This window comes from Chrysemys picta, chromosome 3, assembly GCF_011386835.1.
Source record: "Chrysemys picta bellii isolate R12L10 chromosome 3, ASM1138683v2, whole genome shotgun sequence".
In the NCBI taxonomy this organism is placed as follows: Eukaryota; Metazoa; Chordata; order Testudines; family Emydidae; genus Chrysemys; species Chrysemys picta.
The window spans coordinates 20,856,000-20,872,444 of record NC_088793.1 but is presented as its reverse complement, the minus strand read 5'-3'; the positions used below and the strand labels follow the sequence as shown (position 1 = coordinate 20,872,444).

The 16,445-nt window shown below is 39.9% G+C and overlaps 1 protein-coding gene across 10 annotated transcripts in view; it reads left to right on the top strand.

Moving 5' to 3' along the window:
- The window catches only part of UBXN2A (UBX domain protein 2A), a 43,166-nt gene that overhangs the window by 4,524 nt on the left and 22,197 nt on the right, over nt 1–16,445 (top strand). For 2 of the 10 annotated variants that reach the window (XM_005297333.5, XM_065587596.1), the window contains exons 1-3: nt 7,824–7,953; nt 13,009–13,062; nt 16,175–16,310. In XM_005297333.5, coding sequence (XP_005297390.1) covers nt 13,022–13,062; nt 16,175–16,310 — 177 coding nt within the window. In that variant the 5' untranslated portion in view covers nt 7,824–7,953; nt 13,009–13,021. The other 8 variants (XM_065587594.1, XM_065587592.1, XM_005297334.5 and 5 more) reach the window with 8 other exon arrangements.

The window sequence follows — 16,445 nt, the reverse complement described above, 5'->3', positions numbered from 1 at the left end:
TTTCCCTGCTACAATAAATAACATCACTGCAACTTGAAACAAGTGTTGGGGATGTGGCTCTCTGCATGGCTTTAGATGTTAATGATGACCCCATGTACCCGCAATTTCAAAATGAGCTTAATATCACATGCTGCAATTACTTAAAATAACATTTTTTTTATGAAGGTAAGGTGGTGTTACAAGACCAGATGCATCCTAACATTCTACAAATACATTAGAAGCAAGAGGAAGACCAAGGACAGAGTAGCCCTGTTACTCAATGATGGGGGAAAGACAATAACAGAAAATGTGGAAATGGCAGAGGTGCTTAATGACTTCTTTGTTTCGGTTTTCGCCAAGAAGGTTGGTGGCGATTGGATGTCTAACATAGTGAATGCCAGTGAAAATGAGGTACGATCAGAGTCTAAAATAGGGAAAGAACAAGTCAAAAATTACTTAGGACAAGTTAAATGCATTCAAATCACCAGGGCCTGATGAAATGCATCCTAGAAAGATAATGGAGCAAATAATTGAGCAATCAATTTGCAAACATCTAGAAGATTATAAGGTGATAAATAACAGTCAGCATGGATTTGTCAAGAACAAACCGTGTCAAACCAACCTGATAGCTTTCTTTGACAGGGTAACAAGCCTTGTGGATAGGGGGGAAGCAATAGATGTGGTATATCTTGACTTTAGTAAGGCTTCTGATACTGTCTCACATTACCCTCTCATAAACAAACTAGGGAAATGCAACCTACATGGAATTACTATAAGATGCATGCATAACTGGGTGGAAAATTGTTCCCAGGGAGTAGTTATCAGTGTTTCACTGTTGGGGTGACCAGATGTTCCGATTTTATAGGGACAGTCCTGATTTTTGGGTCTTTTTCTTATATAGGCTCCTGTTATCCTCCATCCCCTGTTCTGATTTTTCACATTTGCTGTCTGGTCATCCTATTCACAGTCATGCTGGAAGGGCATAACGAGTGGGGTCCCGCAGAGATTGGTTCTGGGTCCAGTTCTGTTCAATATCTTCATCAATGATTTAGATAATGACATAGAGAGTATACTTATAAAATTTGTGGACAATACCAAGCTGGGAGGGGTTGCAAGTGCTTTGTAGGATAGGATTAAAATTCAAAATAATCTGGACAAACTGGAGAAATGGTCTGAAGTAAATAGGATGAAATTCTGGGCGCCACATTTAAAGAAAGATGTAGACAAATTGTAGAAAATCCAGAGAAGAGCAAAAAACATGATTAGAGGTGTAGAAAACATGACCTATGAGGGAAGATTGAAAAAATTTGGTTTGTTTACTCTGGAGAAGAGAAGACTGAGAAGGGACATGATAACAGTTTTCAAGTTCCTACATAAAAGGTTGTTACAAGGAGGAGGGAGAAAAATTGTTGTTCTTAACCTCTGTGGATAGGACAAGAAGCAATGGGCTTAAATTGCAGCAAGTGCGGTTTAGGTTGGACATTAGGAAAAACTTCCTAACTGTCAGAGTGGTTAAGCACTGGAATAAATTGCCTAGGGAGGTTGTGGAATCTCCATCATTGGGGATTTTTAAGAGCAGGTTGGACAAACACCTGTCAGGGATGGTCTAGATAAAACTTAGTCCTGCCTTGAGTGCAGGGAATTAGACTAGATGACCTCTCAAGGTCCCTTCCAGTTCTATGATTCTATGATTTATGATACCCTTAATTGTGATCCAAATGTCGCTGTACTATTCCCTTCAAACTGGAATGGAAGTTAACCCTGTTAAAAAAAATCCCTAGGGAAATTTCAAAAACAAAGAAAGATAACAGTTAGGACAAACCATTCGGATGCTTTAATTTAATTGACATCTCTGACACACTTTATACCAGCTATTGTAACTCAAAAAATCCCTTACGTTGAGTTCTTAACTAACATTTAGTGTTATATATTGTTTTCACGGTGCGCAGCAGTTGCAACTGTCAATCATCTTACTTTTACTGTGACAATTATTATTACAGAGCACCTAGAGCCCCAGTAAAAACAACAAGGAGTCTGGTGGCACCTTAAAGACTAACAGATTTATTTGGGCATAAGCTTTTGTGGGTAAAAAGCCCACTTCTTCAGATGCATGGAAATGACTCCATGCATCTGAGGAAGTGGGCTTTTTACACCCGAAAGTTTAAGCCCAAATAAATCTGTTAGTCTTTAAGATGCCACCAGACTCCTCATTGTTTTTGTGGATACAGACTAACGTGGCTACTCCTCTGATACTTAGAGCCCCAGTATCATTGCAGTGTCACCATACAAGGTGTTGTATAGACATATAATGAAAAACAGTCTCTGCCCTAAAGAGTTTACAATATAAGTAGACAGAGGGACAAGGGTTGGAAAAAGGATAAATTTATTTACCCTATTATCTATATGGGGAGTTGGGACAGGGAGATATTAACTAACTTGCTCAACGTCAATTAGAAAATCTGTAGCAGGAGCGGAACCCAAAGCTCCTTAGCCCTTGCTAAGTTTTAACCATTCTTACTGGAAGTTTGTGTTCTGTTTTATACGCTTCGTTACCATTTGGTTTCCTCATTGTACTTTCATCTTAAATTGTGTTTCATACTCAGGAATTCACACCATAGCTATTATGTTACTACCATATATATGTGTTTGGCACTATTATACCATACATAAGAGTAGCTCAAACTGTCTTGACAGTCTCATTATTTCTTGTGTTCTATGCTGCTTTTAAATTTTCACTTAGATTACTTTTTCATGTTGCAGATTTATAGTCAGATCAGATCCCATTTGTGTCAACTGCTCTCACTTCATGGATTTAACAGCTGTTCATTAATGCTTATTCATCTTTCTGCCATAAAACCAATAACTCACTTTCCCATTGTGCATCAAACTTTACAGAAGCATTGACTCCTCTAGCTTTTTCCCACTGTGTGGCTATAACACTCTTGTAAGAGAGATGTGTGGGAGGAAGACTTTTAACTCTGCATTTCCTTGTTTTCCAATGTTTGAGTTTTAGGAAGTATATTCTTGAGTTCAGAAATGGCACAAGAAGCAGATGGCACTCTTGAACACCTGAAATCTTAATTCTACGTTAACAGAGTTTTTTAGATTTTAATTTCCTTATCTTCAAATATTTCTCTCACCAACACCACAAGAGGAGCACCTGCTTTTTCCATAACAATCTCCTGTCTACCTGTATCAGATGCACCATTTGCATTACCTTTGACTTTGAGCTTTTTTCAGTGTTTGTTGTTACCATTTTCTCTACCCCTCCCGTTATCTATTATCATTCTCTGTGCTATGCCAGCAGAACCCCCAGCGGAGATGAAATATTAGCCAACAGAAGCATAGCTACACCACCTTCCTGAACGACATTAGCCAAGACAACAAAAGTATTCTTCTGTCAACATAGTTGCATCTACACCAGGGGTTTTGCCAACACACGTAGGTCAATTATGGAGTGTGGTTTTTTCACACTGCTATCCGGCATAGCTATGCTGGCAAAACTTTGTAGTGAAATCTAAGCCTAAAATAGGACCAAGTCCTTCAAAGTATTGAGCACCTCCCTGTCCTGAAGTCAGTGTAATTTGAGGGCAGTCAGCACTTCACACATAGGTGCTCAGCACCTCTCCAGAGCAGACCTTTAGCTTTTAAGTTCTTCAGGACAGAGATCATGTCTTTACTAATTTTGTAAAGTGTTATTAATTTAAGGTCCTATGTAAAGCATAATAATCAACTACTGGTTTATCCCTAAACCTTAATTTGTGAGATCTGAGGACAGGACAGCTTGAGGAGATTCTTGCCACAGAGCAAGCATCCCACAGAAATGGAACACAGAAAAAGTGACAAAAACATTTTTGTCATTGGGAAAACTGAGTGTGGAATGACTGTGGAATATGCTCCCATATGTTTTTGCTAGAATCTCATTTTCCATACATTCTGTCATGACAATCTGCATATGCATACATTACTTCAAAGGTTTCTCTCTCAAGTTGTTAGGGTCACGCAATACAGGTGATGTGTTGGCATTTAATTGTGTTACATGTAGGTAATTATTTTTTTCCTCTGGTCCGGCTTATTTTTGTTTAATTTTCTGTTAAATAAAAGAAAATACCCCTTGCAACTCATTTTCTGTTTGTTTTTAAATATGCTGCTGTGCACTGCTTCTTCTGTTTTCCTTTGATGAGATGGGTGGTGACAGCTCAAACAATGCTTTAGTTTGTCAATGTCCAGATTCACTCCTACATCATGAAACAAGCTCACGGGTTGTTATTGTTTTCCACACCAGAGCTTCTGATCCCTCATGACAAAAGGGCAGAGATGCTTGCATTCATGTTGTGAATACCCTGTTAGAGTTTTTTCAGTGAACTCATTGTAGGCTGTTTGCTCTTATCACTTACCACACAGTAAGGAAAGGACCATTTATTCTTGTGCAGCTCATGTAGTTCTTACCAGAGAATAAGTTGCATGAAATGCACGAACGTTGTTTTAGTGAAGTCTTGATCATGACCACGCTTTTAACTTGGCAATATTTTTTCGTATTGTTTACATTATAGTGGAGCTGAAAAGATCGCTTTTGCTTGGGCCCCTCCTGCCCCACATGCTTTTTCAATAGTTTTGATCTTGCAGTGGAAGGTATGTTAGGAGAACTACTAGGGGGCTAAAACAGACATTGAATTAATTGGGTCACTACTTCCCATTCAGGGAGGCCAGTGGTAGAGCAAAATGCCACCAGCTGCATTATTATTTATAGCAGTACTTCTTTAATATCAATTTTCCAAATCAACTATCTGACTGCAGTTCAGGACTCAACACCATTGCTCCAGGCACGTCTCATGGCTCCCTTCATGCCCACTTTGGTTCTACATACCTTTGCAGAACTGGTATGAGTTCCAAAATTAAAGTAAAGCACTTCTGTGTTAAGTTAAAGTAAAGCCTAAGTGTTTTGCTGAACTGGGGCCAGAGTGCTCAGCACTTTGCAGGCTCAAGCCCACTGGGAGGACAGTCTAGCTGTATCACAGCAGTAGCTTCTTAGATTTGGACAGTTTTGTAAAAATGTTGGCTCGTTCTTTAACTTTTGTAAAAAGTACCAACATATTAGTGAGATATGTGATATAAATGTCTTTAACATGGTAAAATAATAACACTTGTACTAATCTAGTGCCCTCATCCAAGGACCTCAATGCAGATTAAAAACTTTAAAAAGTACAGTAGAGCCTCACTAATTCATACTTTGAGACTTGGCTGATTTTATAATTTGCACTCACAAAAATGGCAATCTCACCCCTATTCTCAATACAGATTTATAAGCAGACAGCTGTAATGAGGGCCCTGTCTACACAACCAGCTAGTGCATGGCAAGCCAGGGAGTAAATCTACAGCACACACTGTGTAGACCCTACTACCAGGTGCTAAAAGTTCCTTAGGGTGCTTTGGTGAATTCCCATTTCAAACATCAAAGCTGCTGTAGGAGGGTTCACATGTAGATTCACACCCTGCCTTACCAGGTACTAAATCACTGGTAGTCAAGCCCTTCATCCCATTTTGGAAAGCGTAATTGTTTTTACAAAATATCTTCCAGAACATTTAATACATACTGATGTATCATAATACAATTAAGTGTAAATTACAACTACTGAATTAAAGATTCTGCTCTTCTTACTCACAATGAATGGTACCTTATTCTGTGAATAAACTTTATTGCAGTGGGGCTACTTGCAGAGTAAGGTACTAGTCAACATAAGGGAGTTCATAATCAGGCCCTAAATGAACAAAGTACATTCAATGAAGTACTATCTTTGCTTTTTAAATCATCTTTGCTCACACTCACTAATTCACAATGGGTTTCCTGTTAATTAGTGTGAATTGGCAAGTTTTGGCTGTGTTTAATTTAGGTTAACTTTAAGTATTTTACAGTGTATCAGTGATTATTAAAACCTCTTGTTAAAAATGTGCATGCAGGAGTGAGTGCAAATCTTGTGACAACTGCTGCTATCAGTCAACTCTGCATGTGCTTTTAGTCATTGGCTCACGTTGTGTTTTTTTTTTGTTTTGGGTAGTTTCTGATATCAGCTTGTAACTGAGTTTGAGTTCTTGAAGTAGCAAGATACAGCGTTCAGGTCACACAGCATGGTATAAAGAAGGAAGACTCCTCTAAATGCCTATTGGATCTCTGAATATTCCATCCCATTCTCCTTTTTGCATCCCCTCTGCAACCTTGAGCCACTAGTTTGCAACCACCATGCCGTTCTTTTGTACTTTGTACAAAGCCCAGACAGAACTCCTTTTGGAATACAGTATGTCAACACTAGTTCTTAATTGGTCCCTCAAGCAAAATGAGAGGTATTCTATTCCCCAAGGGGTTCAGAGTGCTGCTTCTACTGCAGTTCCAGCCTTTGCCCAATAAAAAATCAGAAAGACCGAGAATTGGATGCAGGTCCCTTGTACTCCTTTACATAGCTGTGACAAACACTCCCACTGTGTTGCAGTGTTGTTGGATACAATGTTTTGAGTAAGACAATGTTTATCCATTACTAACCCGTCTCTGAATGTACCTTCATGTACTTTTTGCCTACTCATGTTCAGATAACTTGATATTAATAGTTGTTGCAATGGAAGGAAGTAAAGCTGGCTGTGCATCATCAGCCTCTCCTATCTGATTTTCAGAGATCCATTTATAACAAAATATATTGGCCTCACCAGGAGAACATTTGAAAAAGGAAGATAAACAATTTGCATAAAATTGTGATATAATTAATTCTGCATAATTCTAGATCTGTAATAAACTCTACATTGGCAGCCTCCTGTGTCTGTGCAGAGCTCTTTCCTAGATATTTGTACCTGCTGGTGTTATCCACTGGTGCTACAGTGGTGCACGCCTCCCTAGTAGATAGGCAGCAGCTTATTTAGGTTTGAAACAGTGGGATTTTCACAAGTGTGGCTACACTGGTACAACTATCTCCAGTACAGACAGGCTCTGTGACACTTGACAGCGTCCTGAAAAAATAAGAAAAAGAGACACCTGATTTTTAAATTACTTCATTACATATCTTGTATAATGATGACTACTTAAAACTATAGGTTCAAATCTAGAGGAAATAATTTCTCCCTCCATGTAGTGGTGTCTTTCAGACAGAGATTTAAAAAAATAAGGTTCTCTAGGGCTGTTCACAATATCTTTTCATGACAAGGATAGGCACCCATCTGACTGAATTCTTCCACAATGTGCATGATTATTATTTTCATAAGTGCCTTTTTTCCCCGTGCACTTTACTGGTTTCCCTCCTCTCTCATCCTGCACTGGGGGTTGCTTGCTCTCTATTCCAGATTCAGTTGCAGCAGTGGCGCTGAAACAGTTTTTATAGTGCGGGTGCTGAGAGCCATTGAACAAAACTGTAAACCCTGTAAAAATATATGAATGGAATATATTTATTAGTCCATTAATTTATTATTAATATAAAAATATTAATGGAAACCACTTCAAGCCAAGGAGTTCCAGCAACCCTTGGTTGCAGCGCTGTAGTGCTTCAGGATGAAAGTGCTTGCTATAGGTGTGTAAATGATATATACCAGGGGATCCGAGTGCTTTATAATCAGGAATTAAGTCTCACAACCCCTTTCTGTATCCCCCACGTAGGGATTAATCAGAGACCTCCAGTAACCCCATACAAAGATAACACTGCAGACGAGGAACAAAAACAACATCAGGGTCGCGTCCCAGCCCCGCGCCTGCCCACCTCCCGGAACCCAACCAATAGGGCAAAGGCCCTGACTGCTTAACAGCCGCTGCAGCTATATCCCCATAGAGCAATGGAGGACAAAGAGCAGGTCACGTGAGGTAAGAGGGCTCCACCCCCTTCTATTCTCAGCCCCGCCCCCGAGTGGGTGGAAGGAAGGGGGCTCCCCGGCCCTGCTGGCTGGGCCGGACGGCGGGTGTGTGGAACGCGGGGGGTTGATACATTGTAGCGCCCGCGCCAGGTGAGCGGAACTGGGGGCTGCGCGGGGTCCCCGGGCGGAGCGCGGTGGCGCCAGCAGCGAGTGTGTGACTGCGCTACACAAGGGCGAGCGGCTGGCTTCAGTGTTGCGCAGGCTGGAGCGGCGGGCCGAGCCGGGTAATCCCCGCCCAGAGGTGTGTGCAGGTGCTGCCGGGGGGGACTGAATGGGCATCGTGAGTTTTGCCTGCTCGGAAACGTACCTGCACTTTGTGTCGAGTTTGCAGTGTCTAGCCCTAAGGGGACAGCCTCGCCAAGGCGGGTACCTACCCCCAGCAGGAGAGAGCCCTGGGAGTTTTGCGGCTGAGTCTCAGCTACGCACACAGAGCAAAATCCTTCCCTCCTTGCACGTGTGAGCGTTAGAAAGTGATGCAGCCCCAAGCTAGGGAGACACCTCGGGTATAACACTAGAGTGGTGTCTGATTTCTTGCTGCTTATTGACACCCGCCCCCTGCCTCAGGGATTATTTAACTGACCCACCCTTCTGTTTTGAAAGTGTGTGATTGTGGCTTGTCAGAGCATGGTGATGAACAGGTCTGTCCTTCCTTCCCCTTGGTTTTGTTGCTCTGGTGAGGTGGCGTCGTCGGTTATTCTTGGAGACCTGAGTAGTTGTAAATAAAATAAGGCAGCGTACACAAGCCTGATAATGTTTCCTTGTGCCGTTGCTTGCATTCTCTCGAAGTGAGTGCTGGGTGGTATACCAGGCGTAGCTTTGCTAAATGTCAATAGGACACTACAAATCAGTCATTAAAAAGAGTCTGGCAGAGCTGAGGTTGCTAGTTACTGCCGAAGACAAGTCTGATCTGAGTTAGGGGATGGTCCTGGCAGCGGATGCAGTACGTTGGAGGTTTGCATAGCTGCCACATCACCCAAATGGATGGCAATATGCATTTAAGGAGGCTGGAATTTTATCCCCCTTTTTTGCATTTGACAGTTCAGATGGTGGGTACGTGATCTTGTTAAGATTATAGGTTTATATGCTCAAAGGTTAGAGTAGCTTGCTGTATGTTTGGATAACTTATGGCTTATGATATTGCATACATGTCACTCTAACTGGAGCTGATCAGAACCCTTCCACACAGTGACTTTTTGACTAATGAAGATGTGGAAGATAACAGTTTTGGTTGAGACTTGGAGGTGGGTTTTTTTTATCATCAACATTTCTGTTTTAGAAAACAAAACTATTCTCCTTGGGCAAGAATGGAGTGGGAAAACCAAAATCTGAAAATATTTTCTGGTAGTGTTCTATTTAAAAAAATAAAAAAGGGGGGGGGGGAGAGAAATAAGGCACTTGTCTTTGTTTCCTTGTACTCTTTGGGTTGGGGATGGTCTCTTCTATGTTTGTACCGTATCTAGCACAATGAGGTCTTGGCCCATGACTAGGGTTCTAAGTGCTATGATAATTAATAAAACAGATAGTAAATGATTGGTCCCTGCTCCAAAGGATTTATAATCCATTTTAGTAGCTGTAGAAGGCAGTGTTTATGCTCTTCCTCTCATGGCTCTGTCACTTCTTCCTCCTAAGGAAAAATATTAATTTAGTGTATCTACTCCCTGCACTCCAGATATGGGCATGCTAATGTAGCTGTCCTTTGAAACAAGAGAAGCAGTGAGATTGGATCTAACTGTTTTCCTCACTTGAAACTTAGTTTGTGGGAGGATAACAGTTATAACTGAGAAACCACTTTTATTAGAAATTCTGTACCCACAAGAATGCATATGACAGGTCCCTGTTCCAATGAACTTGTAGTCTGAGGCTTCAGTCTCATGGTTGGAGTCTAAATGATGGACTTGAGAGACATGTGAGGGTGTAATATACACGAGGAAACGGGTTGGGGGAAGGAATGATATGACTTACAAGTATGATTACACAGATACAGATGTGCATGTTTTGATGGCTGAAAAGTTTTTAAAGTGTAAGTGCACATTTTTGTGAAACTAAAGGTAAACTTACAGTATATAGTGTTGAGTGATATCTAGAAATGTCCAACAAAACTTTGACTCTGAGTGAAATTATTTGTGTGAATTGGGTTGATTTGTCTTTAGTATGCTCCTGGGGGAATTCTGCACCAAAAAATTAAATTCTGTGCCAAAAAATTAAATTCTGTGCACAATAGTTTGAAATTCTGCATATTTTATTTGTCAAAATAACACAATATAATCACGCCAGTTTCAGTTCTTTTGGTAATTTATTTCAAAATACCTGTCAGCAAGTATGTCTGTAACAATAAAGACAACAAAAAAGATTCAGTAAATGTTCTTTGACAAATTCCTTAGTAGGCATATTAATACAGAACTTTGAATAATAATTCATTTAAATTACAATACAGAAACAGATTTCCCACACCCCTCAGAAGCAGTGCAAAGTCTTGGCAGAATCAGGGGTAACGGAGGAGCTGAGGAAGATGGAAGTAATTGCTGGGAAGGAACCTGGGAGTGAATGTGGAGGGTTGTTGGGTGTGAGCGGGAGAAGTATGGAACATTTTTTGGGTGGGGAGGGATTGTTAGGGAATTGGGAAGCCTGGCCCATGCAGACCCTGGCTGACCCCTAGCCTCTTCATTCAGTCAAGGAACATCTGCCTGTCCCCATGTATCTTTGCACCCACACTCAGCTACCCTGTCCTCCCCTATTCCCATGTGCCCCTGTTCCCTTCCCCCCCCCCCCCAGCCACCCAGCCTCTCCAATCCCTATGTGGCCCTGTCCCCACTCAGCCTCACTCCATCCCCATGTGGCTCTCTGCTCCTACCCCGCCTCCCCCGTCCCCATGTGGCCCTGCACCCCCATTCCCATTGAGCCCATGGCTCAATGCTGTCACCAACTAGCTCCTATGCCCCTGCCCCAATCGGTCTCTTCTCCCACTAGCCCTTCTGAACCCCAGTCTGTGACCCTTCCCCAGCAGCTCCATGTGCCTGATCTCTGTCCCCCCCCATCCCCATATCCTGTGCCTCCTCACCTGGCTTCACGGGCAGGGCACTGTGAGAAAAGTAGCCTCTCCTTCTTCCAATCCAGGGCTGGCTGCCCCCTCTTTTGGCACCACAGCAATCTTTGGTGGGCAAAAGGTATAACTGCAACACCTCTTTGGCAGAATGTATTTTCTGCAGAGAAAAAAAAAATCAGTGGGGGATGTGAATTCTGCGCAACTGCAGTGGCACAGAATTCCCCCAGGAGTATTAGAACAAACTTAAGTGCTAGCTCCTAAATTCTGTAGACTTCCTTGCCAGCAATGTTTGTTAGAGTGCAAGTCACTAATTCCTCCTAATATTAAAGAATTTGACTTCTCAGACTAAATACTAATACAATCTAAATATAACTAATATAATGTAATGTAGTAATTTTTACTCCAAACTAAATAATTATTCCATTGTATAAAGCCAGTTGTGTCTTTCACAGCTGAATAAGTTTGTATACTGCTTCTATAAGTGCACGGCCTCTTTAGCATAGTAAAAACTTAGTTTTGAAGACTTGCTTCTGCCTGTCATGTGTTTTATAGTAATTCTGATTACATTTTAACTTCATTTTTTCATTACTGTCAAATTATGTGGATTCTAGACTTGAATATTGAATATATGAATATTCTATAAATATTCATCTTGAAGTTGAATATGTATAGAAGTAAATTTACTTTGTTTTTAATAATTCAAATATTTAAAAAATGCAGATTTTTAGGTAGGTCAGATATGTAAACAAAACTGTATATAATGTAGCTTTGCTTATATATGTGCTATTACAGCACTGTATAATGGAGCAAGGACATTTTATATGCAGTGTTAGAGGGACACTAACTGTAGTCTTTTGACTGATACAAGAAATATTGCATAATCTAACCAGTTAAAGAAAAGAATAAATACATTTAGAAACTTATTACAGTAGTATTGTTGCATTTCTGTTATAAACTTGTTTTTTTGTTTTTAGGGGGTTTATATGTAAAGTTGAGAAAATTAATATCCTGTTTAGCATAAATATCTATTTGGCTAACTAAGATTGGTTTTTATTCTCTCACTAATAAGCCCCAAAAGCAAGTGTAAATTAGGGGAGGAATACTGATCCTAACTCTTCAGGTTTTGCCTGGCTATTTCAGAAGTACTGGGAGTGGTGTTACCTGTTCTCTATTCTGTAATACCTATGCACAATGTGGTGCTTTGGAACCTGATCCTGCAAAGTAGTGAGCCCTTTCAACAAAGCACTTTGCAGGATCAGGCCCTTAAATGTGGTTCGAACCTCACTAGGAATTTTTCTGCTACTATTGGCTTGTCAGAACTTTAGTTTTTATTTTATTTTTGTGGCTTAATATCTCTTTGTAGAGAGATCAGGAGATAGCACAAGAACAGTATGGTACTTTTCAGTCTGCTGACTCAGCACACTAATCCTGTTGTATATTTAGTGCTTGAAAATCCAGGATTTAGTCTCTTGCCACGTATACAACAGGAATCATGACTTGATGTAGCAGTTTCTGGGACACTGCACCAATTTATTGGAGAATAGGGAAGCCTTAAGGGAGGAAATTGAAGGACACTGCATCTTTTGCTTATACACACTGTTGAATTGAAGGTCATTGATGGCAATAAACAGTTACAAAGGATGCCTGCGACGACATTATGGTTTTCTGCAACCATCTGAGGGCGCACTGCTGTCAAAATCTGAGAGACCAGTTTCAACCAATTAGGTGAAAATGAGGATGACTTGTTTTCTAAATTAGCATAAGAATGAGGGGATATTTTTGCATCAGTGTTGTGTGGTGGGTTTTTTTGGGGGTGGGGGCTAGGTACACTGAGAAAATGTAATAACCCAATTTTCCTCCTTCTAATGTTTGAGGCTGAAAAGGGTGGTAGGTATATTCATGACCAAATTAGAAGCCACAGGAAAAGCAAAGAACCATCTGGAGACTAAGGAATCTGGAATCTGAAATCTTCCCATGTGAAGTATCGACACAGAATAACTTTTAACCATAGAGAAAGTGTAAACAATGTATAGCCTTCAAAAGTGTGCTAAATGTGTTAAGAATTTTGCCTGTTTCTTAAAAATTTTCTTTTCATTATTTAGGGGAAGCAGCAGCATGAAAGATGTAGACAAAATTGAAACTTTAAAAGAAGAATGGTAGGTGCTTATTTTTTTTTCTTTGTATGGTTCTGTCCTGTCCTGTACCATCTCTTTATTTATTCAACATACCATTAATTAATAATAAAGCAAACCTTCTGTAGCTTTTATGAAAAAATATTATTGATTTAGTGACTGTGCTTTGATATGCACATGTTTTATTTGGCTCCTGCCTTCAGGAATGAAAGTTGAATTAGAATCCAGTGACATTTTATGGAAAAAAAAAAAAATTTTTTTTTCTTTTTTTTCTCCAGGCTAGCACATCCCTTGTTGGTTTGTTTCTCACTGCCTCTTGAAGTACAAAGCTGTCATAACTAACCGTCTGGCTAGAGCAAACGTTTCTGCTCCTATTATCCCACATCACTGAGTTCTTTTTATTATAAAGCACTGAGGAACACTTGCAATTAAAAACAAAAGCACTGTGTTGAAGATCTGTGTTCACTTTGTCCATCTGCTCCACATACATTTTAGTTTTTTTAGAAGAGGGAAATTGCTTTTGCAGAATACTTCTCATATAACTGCAATCACAAATTGTAGGGGTGGAAGCTTTCCAAGTGGCTGCATGAACATTTATGCTTACAAGTAAAATCATAAATCTGTCTGCCTTTCTACTTTGATCCATTGGAAGCCTTTACATTATATGTGAAGATGTTTAGTTTTTATGCCTATTAAAGCATAAGGTTTTAAGAAAAAACACTGTAAATGCCTTAACAAATGCTTATAGTTCATCTGATCTTTTGTGGGAGGGGTGAGAAGGACAATTCATCGTAATGATGTAGTGAAAATAGGGATTGGGGGTGGGAATTATTAACTTTTTCTTGATGTCACTAAACCAACACTTAAAAATGTTGATCTTCTGTCTAACAATTGTTATGCTAATATTGATCATATTGCAAACTCTGCAATGAAGAGTCTTGTTAATACAAACAGACCTAATTAATATACTGAGCCATTCAAATGAACAATATTTTTTCATGAACATTCTAACATGAAGTCCTAATTTAGGAAAAATATTCAATTTTCTTTTATACAAGAGTTGGGATTATTTGAACTGTTTGAAATACTTCCTGAAGTGCTAAATTAAATAAACTTGTCTGAGCTCCTCAGTAATGCTTATCGTAGAAGTCAAATACTGCATGATCCTGTCTGAGAACTTAAACTAAGAGGTAATCAATCATTCTGAATGATTGATCTAGTTTCTAGTCACTAAAAAGGTAACATAGTAAAGAGGAGTCTGTTCCTTTACACAGTGTACATAGCACTGTGGGTGGAAATTTGTACTTAATAGTAAAATGTTTTTGTAGGCTTTCACATCATGCTCACTGCCAAAATATCAAAGCCTTTTGTTGTATAGGCTTTCAGTAGGCTAGAGTAGCACTGGGGGACAGTTATACCCAGGTTTATCAATTGTAGTGCTAAAGACCACAAATGTCAAAGGTTTTAGGGATGTGGGGGTGAAGGGCAAATAACCAGAAAATTAAATGAGAATAACTGATATAGAGACCTCTTTTGTTTTGTACGTGACTTTTGAATTTTATCTCTGAAGAACTTTGCATGTGTTTTTGCAGAAGTGGCTCAATGAAAGCTAACTCAGACAACAACAAATGTTTCTTAGTGGCAGGGTTGACTCTGACATGCAAGTTTTCCTGTTACTACAGCAAGTCAGAAGAGAACACATCCTCTCAGAGTTGGATTCCAAATTTAGAAGCTTCAGTATGGATGAATTTAATTCCCTTTGTACTCTCTTTGCACGTCAGAAGAATGGCATAATGTGAATCTACTATAGGCCGAGCCTTTTCATGAAAAGAATGTGACATTGCACTCTATATGATTTTATGAAAATATGCTAATGAGTATGACTATAATGTAACTGGAATATGCTTCATACAAAAGATCTCTTGTAAGGTATCATTACAAAGCTTATAATCTACTGAATGTGGTCATCCTATTTGTATAAATGTACCACTCTTGTATCTGAAACTAGAAATATGAAATATAACTCTGGGGGCTTATTGTAATTATGCAAAGTGTGGGCCATTAATGGTGGTTTGGAACCTTGATGGCTCCCATTAACCAGGATAATTAACTGTGGATGGCTCTGTTTGCAGGCAGGCCTTCCTGTGAGTCAGGCTGGGAGGAATGAAGGCTTGGGGTCTTACACTGACATGTGATCATGTCACCTGAACTGGAATCCATCTTTAACCTAGTGTTTTTTTTCCATTGAGAAAGAGGGGTGGGAACCCAGAGGAACAAAGGATTCCCACCTTATGCAAAAGATATATAAGTGGGTGGAACAGAACAAAGGGGGCAGCCCTCATGAGAAATCCCCTAGCTACCATCTGAACTGGAACAAGGGCTGTACCAGGGGAAAGGATTGTGCCCAGACTGGGAAGGCATCCAGTCTGTGAAAGAGATGTTTCAATAAATTTCTGAGGGTGAGATTTTATCTGTATTCAGTTTTATTACTGTATTAGGCTTAGATTTGCACGTTTTTATTTTATTTTACTTGGTAATTCACTTTGTTCTGTCTGTTACTATTTGGAACCACTTCAATCCTACTTTCTGTATTTAATAAAATCACTTATTAATTAACCCAGACTATGCATTAATACCGGGGGGGGGAGGGAAGAGCAAACAGCTATGCATATCTCTCTATTAGTGTTATAGAGGGCAAACAGTTTAAGTTTACCCTGTATAAGCTTTATACAGGGTAAACGGATTTATTTGGAGTTTAGACCCCATTGGGACTTGGGCATCTGAGTGTTCAAGACAGGAACACTTCTGTAAGCTGCTTTCAGTTTAAGCCTATAGCTATTAGGGGACGTGGTTCAGACCTGGGTCTGGCTCAAACCAGGCAGGGCACTGAAGTCCTAAGCTTCCAGGGCAGGAAAGCAGGAGCAGTAGTAGTGTTGGCACATCAGTTGGCAGTTCCCCAGGAGGTTTCTGTGACCCAACCCGTCACACAATAGTACAGCAAACAAAGCGCATTAAAATAGTCCACAAGGCTGTTCTAGTTATTGTTTTCTAACAAATTACAAAATACATTTTGGTACATAATTTCTTGTGTCCTTTTAATGTCTCCTTAAACGACTCATTTATTTTTATTTTGTAGGGTGTGTAAACAAGGAACTGATGACCAAATTCCTAATGGTACAGAACAAAGCTGTGAATCTTTTGTTGATAACCTTTTTGAAGAAGCTCAAAAGGTTGGTGCTATATGCATGCCACCAGCTAAAGTTAAGAATGAAGTAAGTGGTCAGCCTTTTAATTTGTATTAATTTGTTAACATGTGTCTTCACTGTAATCAATGTTTTATCATGCTGGGTATAAATTCCAGAAAACCAGCAGGGTTTCTACCCAATGTACCTGGTGAAGGTAATGTA